We start from the raw sequence: 9906 nt of genomic DNA, 5'->3' as shown, positions 1-9906 counted from the left end.
CCGTGCCACCCCCTCCCCGGCGCCCCCTCCCACAAGAACCCAACTCCCTCCCTCCTCCCAGTCCAAGGGAGGCGAACGGAAGGGAGTTGGCCTGGGGAGGGGGGTCCCGGGGGATAGATGCGTTTGTGTGTCACGGGGGAGGGAGGAGAAAAGGGAGGGGAGAGCCCGGGAGCGAGGGAGAGAGAGCGTGCGGCGAGCGAGGAGGGCGGGCGGGAGGCGGATCCTCCTACCTGGGGCGCGCTCGCTCGCTCGCAGCTCGCTTGCCGGGGCCGCGAGTCACCTGGGGAGTCCGACAAGTGCGGACACATTGGCCGCTGCAGCGCTCGGCGAGGCGCGCACGGCCCCAGGCGGCTGCGCCCAGTGGAGGCAGTGCCCGCGCGCCCGCCGCGCTCGCGCCTCGGCCCCCGCCAGCGCTGGTGGGGCCCCGCGGTTACTCAGCCCGGCTCCGAGGTTGCGGCCCCGGGCCCAGGTCACTCCCCCAGGCGCACGCGGCGGCGGCGGCGGCGGCGGCCAGGGCTCACCATGGTGGCAGCGCGCGCCGAGTGCCCGCGCGTCGCCGGCCGCCGGAGCCGCAACGCTGGCTGAGAGCTGTCCACGGAAGCCCCCCTCTCCTGCCCGTTCCCCGCTAGGCCCACGCGTCCCTTCCGGCCGCTGCTGTCTATGGCGCAGACCCCCTCCCTGGATCATGCACAGAAACTTTCGCAAGTGGATTTTCTACGTGTTTCTCTGCTTTGGCGTTCTTTACGTGAAGCTCGGGTGAGTAGCCTCGTGGGCAGAGGCCGCTGCCCGGGATCAGAGCAGCCGGCAGGAGTCGCCTCCAGGGGACATGGGGACGGGAGGGGGACATAGGTGGATCTCTGGGATCCGGGACTGGCCTGTGTGTTGGACCCTCGTCCCGGTCCGGCAGAGACGCGGCTGAGCTCTTTGAGCCGCGGGTACTCCGCAGGGGCACGCGGCCCACGGCTGGAGGAGGGAGAGCAGGACGCGCGGGCGGTCAGGCTCGCGGGTAGCGGCGAGCGTGCCCGGCGCGTACTTTCACCTGTTTGGGCTCCAGGCCCCGGGGGTGGGACGCGCCTTCCCTCCCCCGGGCTGCGCTGGGCGCTGAGCCCGGGCCGAGCGCTCGCCGCCTGGAGGGCGCGCCGGGGCGGGGGGCGGGGGGCTTGGGGCGGCCGAGGGCCTGGGGCGGGGGCGGGGGGCGCGCACCCGGGCAGCGAACGCGCAGGCCTGGGCACTCGCCATGGCCCTTCGTCTCTATCCATCACCCGGACGTGTTGAAATTATCTTGACAACTCGTCCGGCTGGCTCGGGATGGGCCGCGCGGCCGGCCGGGCTGCTTCGGGCTCCGTCCGGGCCCCGCGCCCCCGCCCGCCCGGGGCCCTCGGCCCGGCCCCCTCTCGCCGCGCTCCCCCTTTGCGCGGCCCGGCGGGCGGGCGGGCGCCCGGCGGGCCGCGCTCGCTGCTCGCTGCTGTAGCTGCTCCGAGTCGTATTTCCACATTCCTGAACCCAGCCGAGTCCTTACCTGTTGAGCTGCGATCTCCTTTAGACGGAATCTGTCTCGGCCTCGCTCGAAGTGGGATGGGGGGGAGCAGTGTGACCGTGGGGGGGTTTGGTGCACCCCGCCCGGGGCGCCCTCGGCTCTGGGGCTCCGATGCACCCTGCGCGCCTGCTATGAACTGCCAGCGGCGGGAAGGCAGGCGGGTCCCGGCCTGGGAGCAACGCCGGCGAACAGCCCCGAGGGCTGGCCGCACCAGTGCCGCTGGAGACGGGCCTCCCAGGCTGAGAGGTAGAAGCCAACCTGAGAATAATTTCATCCATCGCCACTCCACCCATCGCCTCCTCCGCCATTTTACAGATGGAGAAACTGAGGCCCAGGGCAGTCAGGGACTGAGGCCAGTGGCCTCAGAGACAGGGCTGGAAGCTCCCTGTCCTAGCCTCAACTCTGCAGGCCTGGGCGGGCGTGTCTGTGGCTGCTGGTGGCTCTGTTTATTGTGGGTCTGTGTGTAGGCTGTGTCCCTGGGTGTTTGTTTATGGGAGGTGAGGGTGCAGTGCGTTGAGTCGGCTGGGGGGGGGGGTGGGGTTGGGGAAGGAGGCACTGTTTTCCAGACTCTCCAGTAGCCCCTGCGGGTACTCTGCCTGGGCTCCCTAAAGCAGTAGGCAACACCTAATGAGGTTTGCTCTCTGCTGACTGGGCCTTGCTGTCTTCTGGCAGCCCTGGAGGTAAGTGCTTTTACTCTTTCCATTTTAAGTATTAGGAAAGATGGAGCAAAGATGTGGACAAGTCAGTTGTCCACAAGAGTAAGTGGCAGAGCTGAGACTTCCACCACGGACCCCTCTTCCTGTGGGAAGTGCTCTATGAATCAGCTCCTGCCTCCCCAGCCCCAAGTAGCAGAAGGAGCTGAAGGCTGGGGCCCAGCCCGGACTCCAAAGGCTGGGACCAGGGCTCGAGGTCCAGGTGACCACAGGCAGGTTCCCCCTCTCCACCCCTTCCTGAGCCTCCCATTCTCCTCTGCAAATGTGACCGCAGCTCTGGCCACCCTAAACAGGAGGGTGGCCAGTGTCTGAGTAGAGAGGAGCCCAGTGGGTGCGACTCAGCCTGTGCCCCTGGGCACCTGTGCCAGCCTCTCTGGGAGTGTGTGAGACAGCCTGACAGTGGCCCTGGCTCTATCTCTGTCCCCACCAAGGAGCCCTGAGGGGGGAGTCCTCTCCCTGTCCTGCCTCCTAAAACACATACTCTCCCATGCCTAGGAGGAGAGAAGACGTGATCTCCAAACCCCCCTGTGGAACCACATCCCGGAAAGCCAGAGAGCCGTTCTGATCTGCTAAGAGGAGGGGAGAGGAGGGAGGGGCTCAGCCCCTGCCAGGACCACATTGCTGGTTCCCGTTTGGCAGTGAAGGGGCCTGCTTTCTTTGCAAGTCATCTTGGCTGCACAAGGTAGGGAGGAGGGGCAGAGGAGCCCAAACGTGACTCAAGAGGTTAAGTGACCTAGAAGCCCAGTGCATCAAGGACAAGTTTTGGGGGGTCCAGCCTCCCCTGGCTCCTCACTGGGTGGCCTTGGGGGAGCTCTATAACCTCCCAGCCCACCTTCCCTCATCTGGAAAATGGGGTAATTACACTTCCTTCACTGGGTACTGGGCAGGTTGTTAGTTCGGGGCCTTTGCTCTGGGGGTGGAGGCTGTCCCAGTAAAGTTAAGTCTCTCTGTTGTTAATGATATCACAGCGACTGCAGGCACCTGGGGACTCCTCCAGACAGTGTACCACGAACCCCAGGAGCTGGGATTTGGGGGACATAAAAGTTCAAAGCAAATATCTGAGATATATGTGTTGGGGGAATATTCTGTGATCACAGCCCTCCCCCCCCAGTCCACACCCACACCCCTCTGTTTATGAACATAGGGAGGTGCTCCCCCCTCCTCACCTCTGCACATGCAGCCACCACACATGCACGTGCCCCTCAGCCCGGGCGCCAGTGCAGATGTGCAGCCCAGGGGTGAGCTCCTGGGTGGGCAGGAACGGAGAACTCAGCCCTTGAAATCCTTTGGCGGATGCGGGCTTCAAGAGTGGATGCGCCTCTGATTTGGGGCAATTTCAAAACAAATGGCTGTGAGGAGTCACAGTTCCTCGCTTTGGAACTGAGCAGCCTCCAAGCCGCAGCCCTGGAGGAGGCCAAGCCAGGGCTGGGAGGAGCCAACTGGAGTCTGAGCACCCTCTGCCCAGTGGAACTGGGGTCATAAAGCCCCAGGACCAGCCTTGCTCCATGCCTGCCTCCTGCTCTTGGGGCCAGGAAAGGCAGAAGGGCCCATAGGGGCCTAAGAGGCCCCCTCCTCCTGGCCACTGGGGAGAAGTCTTCACGTCAGGTCTAGAAGCCTGGAAATCTACTCTCTCTGGGACCACTGGCCGTACTGCACAGACCTCTTTTCTTGTATCATCTACTCTATTTGTGCCTTAACTCCTGACTAAGGGTCTGTCTACACTGCACCCGAGGGACATTCATGTGCAGCCAGGCTCGGCAGACAGTAAGAGGTGGGACTCAAAATCTGTGTTTTGGGCCTAAAAAAGTCACTGGAAGGAGGCTTGTTTGGAGAAAGTGTGTTCTTGTGGATCCACTCCTCCCCACATCTATCCCAAACAATCCCTCAAAGGAGAGCAAAAGAAGTGAAGGGGAAGCCAGAGTTGGGGGCCTCTGTGCCCTTGTTGGAGGTGCCTTCCCACTGTCAGCCTCTCCGAAGAGACTCAGAGGCAGGACCCTGCAGAGACACCAGTGGTCTTGTGCACAGGTGAGCCGTACCTTGCTGGGTCTGGTTGGTTATGGCAGTGAGTGCATGTGACACACAGCCAGTCTCACCCAGGGGCGCGCGCAGAGGCGCAGAAAACACATTGCATTTGTGCGCACACACCTGACCCCTCACAGACGCGCCCACGCTCCCACAGGCACACACAGGCACATGCAGGCACGCGCATGCACACGGGAGCACACATGGGGAGCATATTCCCCAGGAGCAGTGCACGCCCCCGTGCGGTTCCTCCGCAGTGCCTCCCCCAAGGTGCACCCTCCGAAGCAGGCCAGATCGGTGTGGCTCGCTGAAGTTGGTTGGGGTGGGGGCTGTTGTCTCAGCCAAGGCAGTTTGGGCAAGCCCTGGAGGCGGCTCCCGCCGCCGCACGCTTCGGTCAGCCTCCCCTTTAAAAAACCCGCCCGCGGAGGAGGCGGATGTAGGGGTGGCCCGTCCAATGGCAGCTGCGCGCCTCAGGAGACTTGAAGACGTGAGCCAGAGTGAGCGACAGAGCCGGTTCCGACCGACCGACGGACGAGGGGCCAGACGGCGGCCGAGGCGCACCAGCTACCCACTGCCCACTCTCCCGCCCGGCACTCCAGTCCCAGCGCCCACCGCAGCCCCAGCCCCAGCCCCATCCCCAGCGAGATGCACGGCCTTGGTTGTTGGGCACGGGTGACCACCGCGCCGGAGCCCGCGCGTCCGGGTCCCTAGCGCCTCGTGCCGCCGCCCTACCTTGGGGAGGGACACGGAGACCCCAGCCTCAGCTGGCCCAGGTGCTCTGCCCAAGGGGCCTGCCCAGCCCCGCTAGGAGCGTCGGCCCACCATGCTCCTGCTGTCACCGCGCAGCGCGCTCCTCTCCATCTATTGCCCGCAGATCTTTCTCATCCTGTCCAGCGGCAGCTACCTGTGAGTGCCGCGGACCACACGCGTGGGGGGCGGGCGGTGGGGGGCACCCTCCCCGGCCTCCAGCTCTGGAACTGGGCGAGCAGGGAACGCGGGGTAGTGAGATCCCTGGGCGGGGCGCTGGGTGTCCGGCGGGCACGGGAGAGGGGGTACTTTGGGTCTCCTCGCCGGCCTAAGCGGCCACTGTTGAGGAATTAGGGGATTGGCCGAGGCAGTGAGAAGTTCTGGCTTTGAGCTCAGAAAAAGGGTGTCCCGCTAGAGGCCTGACAGTCCCCATAGACCTGGCTGTGCGCACCGAGCGCGAGGGCCCGAGGGCGCGCGGGCAGCGCGGAGATTCCCTGCGCGTTCCAGCCGAGTCCTAGACCCACGGGATCCCCCTCCCTGTATAAATAAACGCGGCCCGCATTCGAGAGAGCTAAACGCGCACGCCGGCTCTCCCGCGTACACACTGGCACACACGTGCCCGCTGCCTTCCACCAGTCAGAGCCCCAGCTGCCTTCCGAGGTTGCTGCGGCTTTGCGCGCCTTCCCGCCGAGCTGAGCGGCCTGCCTCTCGCCCCGGCAGGCTCCTCACCTGGGGCGAGGGGGGCGCACAAGCTCGCGCGGGCGGCCGGCCGAGGTGCGCCCAGGTGTCCCAGCTAAGGCAGCGCGAGGAGCGCGGGCGCGCGTGTGCGTCGGCTCGGGCCGTGCCCGGGGGGCTCGGGGAAGCTCCGGGCAGGGCCCGACCGGGCCCAGAGAGCCGAGGGGCGCGTCGGCGCAGCGGTGGCTTCGCCCGATTCCTAATGGGACTCATATGCTCTGGCCTCCGATTTAAAAAGAAGTTTGATTTATGGAACCGCCGTTTGGGGGAATTTAAGCTGGATGCTACTGATTAAACCTCAGAACCAGTTCTTCCTCCCCTTCTCTCCCCTCCCCCTCCCCTTCCTTTACACGCGGGCCACGTCCGGGGTCGCCTAACGCGGCCAGAGGGGGCAGCCGCTGCCTTCCCGCTCCCTGTGCCATCCCCTCCCCCCTGCGCGGCCGCAGTCCTAATAAATCGTCGCGCCCCCACCCCCTTTTAATAGAGACGCAGCCAATTTCTCCTCCAGCTCCTAGGAAATTACTATCCTACCAGTTTTCCTTCTATAAATAGTCGCGCATCTTGAAACAAAAGTTCGCAACCGCAGCCAGATGCTGCGAGGCCCGCGGTTTCCCGGGCTGTGGGACATAATTACAAGGTCCGGGCGCAGAGAGCGCTCCAGGCCCGGCGGGCAGCCCCGGCTGGCTGCGGAGGCATCGCCTGGGGTAGGGGCGGGGGGCAGGCCGCCGGGGCAGGGCGCGGAGCCGGGCGGGGACCGCCTGATCATTGGGGACGCAGGCTAGGAAAGTGCCAGGCCAGAGTCCTGCTTCTGGCGTCCCTCCTGGAGGGAAACGGCTCAACCCAGGAGGTCTTGAGACCTCAAACTGGTTCTCAGAGGTCGGAGGCTGAGGTCGGGAAGCCTCCCCCTCCCCAGAATCCCCAGGTTCTCAACCTGAATCTTTGCTAGAGAATCAGCAGCTCCTCTGCTTAAGAAACCACTCTGGGAGCCAGCTGGCTGAGGTTTGGCATTCATGGTGTGTGTGTGTGTGGGGGGTGGTGGTCCAAGGGTGGGAAACCAGGAGTTCTCCTGGGGTGGTTGGAGCAAGAATCACAGAGGAGGTGGGCACCGGGCTCAGGAGCCGCTGAGAGGGGATACCAGGGCAGCAGTGAGGGGCTCTGGGGCAGGTGGCGGGCAATATACCTCCAAGGGCCCCCAAGTTTTCCTTAGGGGTTGGCACCCCAAATTCAGGCCTGCAGGGACTACCATCTGAGCCCACATAAGCTCACTCCTCCAGTGTGCGCCGCCAGCTTTGTTGGCAGAAATTCTCCAAAGGCAATCGCTTTCCCAAACGTTGCTGGGCCAGTGTGGGGGTCTGGAGTGGGTGGTGGAGGGGGAAGACAGACTCTGCCCCCTGCCTTGCCTTCAGCAACCCCTGCCCCAGTGCCAGTCCAGCCTGACCTTCAGCCCCAGGGGAGGAAAGTGCTGATTCCAGCTTTTCCTGAGCAGAAACGAACTCTGATGTTCTGAGAGTGAGCAAGGGAGGCCCCCAGACTCTCTGGGGTTTCCCTGCTTGCTGGTGGGCACGGGGCTAACAAAGTGTGTAAGATGCCACGGGTGGGAGCAGGGCCCCAGCGATGCCGGTGAAAGGGAGCGTGGTAAGAAGATCCTACTGAGGCCTGAGTGCAGGTGAGGCAGCCAGTGCAGTGTGCTTTGCTCACTGTTGGGGATCCCCGGTAAGCACCCCCTAGGAAGGCAATAATGCTCCAGAGGGTGGGCCCTGTGGAATCTGAGGATGCTGGGGCAGGAGGGGCCCTGGGCGGAGGCTTCTTTCTGCTCCAGAGAACTTTCCAGAAGGCATCCATTGCTGGGATCACAAACACGGGCGGACAATTGATCCTGCCCCTTTCATCTGGGCTGCTCTCCCAGCTCCCTGTCCTGGGCTGTGGTCCGTGCACAGCGAATCCCAGATGCATGCCTGGGCCCCTGCCACTGATCGGGTCGGACGGGTGTGCTGGCCTGGAAGAGCCCTGAGCTCCTGCCGGACTCTGAGCTTGGCCCGGCAGGCCATTTGGGGCAGCTCTGGCCAGTGCTGCTCTGTTGTCAGAGCAGGAGATCTTAGGGCCAGTGGGGGTCAGCCAGGGCTGAAGGGAGGGCAGGTGGGGGACCGCAGGCCAGGAAGAGGGCCTGTGGTGTGGGGTCAGCTGGTATGGGGGCCTGGCGGAGGTCTTGTGCCAGGACAAGCCCGACCTACTGTCCTGGGCAGGTCCCTTCCGGTCCTGGCCCCCCTCTCCCAGATGTGGGGGTTGGCTGCAATGATCCCCCCAGATCTTCCGGTACGAGTTTCTCATGGTGACCGCCCGCTCTGGGGAGCTGAGTGAGTCATGGTGACGGGGCAGTTACTCACCGACCACCTGGCTGTGGTGGGTGAGGGGCGCTCACCACTGCCTTGCCAAGGCTGGGCCTCTTCCCGGCTCTGCCGCTGTGGCTTTATTGGTGGTGCCAACCGCAGTCCCAGAAGCCCTGTGGGCATGACCTTGGTGGGGGGGTGCTGAATCAGGCCCACTCCCATGGCATCACAGCCCGTGTGGGTGCAGAAGGGGGCCACTGGCTCAGGCGTGGACAGGTCACCCTTGGGAGGAGCAGTTCCCAGCCTAGGAGACTGTGACTGCCCAAGTGTGGGAGAAATTCTGCTGTGTGGTCTCGGAAAGGTCCCTGGGCCTCTCTGGGCCTCTGTCTCCTCTTTGGTCACTTGGGGATGAAGAGCCTTCCACCGCGGGCTCAGGTCAGGCCCACACACCGTTGGGATTCAAAGGCACGTGTGGCTCTGTAGAGTGGTGTGCACACGGGTGGTCAGAGCTGGGGAACCTGGCAAAATCTCAACCCCTCAAGGGACCCCTAGCTCAAGATGTACGGACAGAGCTGCGCTAATCACAGCGGCCTCCAAGGAATCGTTGCTCTGTGAGTGAGACTCGTCAACCGCTGGTTAGAGGGGGAAAGGCTGTATTTTGGATATGATTCTCTCAACCCTCTGTGTGTGGGGCAGGCGGGCTGGGGTGGGGATGGGAAGGTGGGGCCCCGCATCCTTCCTCCTAGGGTTGCAGTAGACTCTGCAGTGATATAGATATATACATTTTTTATTTTATATTTTATTGAAGTGTAGTTGCTTTACAATGTTAGTTTCAGGCCCATGGCAAAGCAGTTCGGTTATATGTGTGTGTATATATATATATGTATATATATGTGTATATATATGCACACATGTTTTCAGATTCTTTTCCATTGTAGCTTATTACAAGAAATTGAACCTCGTTCTCTGTCTGCAGCTATACACTGAGGCCCGCAGGAGGAGGACCGGTTTCCCAACCAGGTTTCCCCTCCGTCCTTGTGAGGCCAAGCGAGGGGACTGATGGTGACCCAGATCCTAGGCTCATGTCCCTGTCCTCCTTTTACTGCCTGGGTGCGTCCTGTAACCTCGGCTGTGTCCTCTGTAGGGTGGGTGCCATGGGAACATGCGCCTTCTGGGCGGCGGGGGTGTGAGAATTCAACAAGTAGGCGCTGAGGTGGGCCCAGCGGGTGCTTCACATACAGGAAGCGCTCAGAAGGTGGGGTCACTGTCAGCTATTAGGAACAGGGAGGCTGGCCACCAGTGATGGAGGGAGGTCCTGTGGCTGTGCTTTTTCAGGAGAGAATGATGAACTCTCTAGGGTATCTTGAAGGGCTTCCTGGAGGAGGTGACACCTAAACAGGGTTTTGAAGGATGGGTAGGAGATGCCCAGACTCAACAGGGGCTTGAGAGAGAGACTCACCGAAGAAGGAACAATACTCACCATCAAACACATTCACCCAGGGAGATTCACAGCATCTTGCTGAGGCAGGCAGACAGGAATGCTGGGGTCCAGTGGAGAGGCCATCTCCTCAGGTCACCCAGAGCCCAGGGTAGCAGATCTCCTGGCTCTGGGACCACCTCCACTGCCTGTGGTGGCCTGATAGGGAGAGGCACCCCGGGGCCCTGGGGCCTCAGGGCCGGTACAGGCAGCTGCTGGAGGGGCTCTGGACAGGGGAGGTCACCACGAAGGGAGGTGAGTTTTGAGGCCCTGGCTGCACATTATTTCCTTTGGCTTCTCTGGCGGACACTGTGGATACAGGCCTAGAAGGTCACTCTCCCTGCCTCT

At 62.9% G+C, this 9906-nt stretch overlaps 1 protein-coding gene across 4 annotated transcripts in view; it reads left to right on the top strand.

Annotated features, from left to right (window-relative positions):
* Positions 1-226: 226 nt before the first annotated feature.
* The window catches only part of WNT7B (Wnt family member 7B), a 52566-nt gene continuing 42886 nt past the window's right edge, over positions 227-9906 (top strand). Inside the window, exon 1 of one of the 4 annotated variants that reach the window (XM_074375719.1) lies at positions 227-756. In XM_074375719.1, the coding sequence (XP_074231820.1) occupies positions 661-756 (96 nt within the window). In that variant the 5' untranslated portion in view covers positions 227-660. Of the gene's footprint in view, positions 757-4794; positions 5179-7279; positions 7421-9906 lie in introns of those variants that run through there. The other 3 variants (XM_074375721.1, XM_074375720.1, XM_074375723.1) reach the window with 3 other exon arrangements.

Source organism: Camelus bactrianus, chromosome 12, assembly GCF_048773025.1.
Source record: "Camelus bactrianus isolate YW-2024 breed Bactrian camel chromosome 12, ASM4877302v1, whole genome shotgun sequence".
In the NCBI taxonomy this organism is placed as follows: Eukaryota; Metazoa; Chordata; class Mammalia; order Artiodactyla; family Camelidae; genus Camelus; species Camelus bactrianus.
The sequence above is the reverse complement of the archived record's forward strand: the minus strand, read 5'-3'. Positions and strand labels throughout refer to the sequence as shown.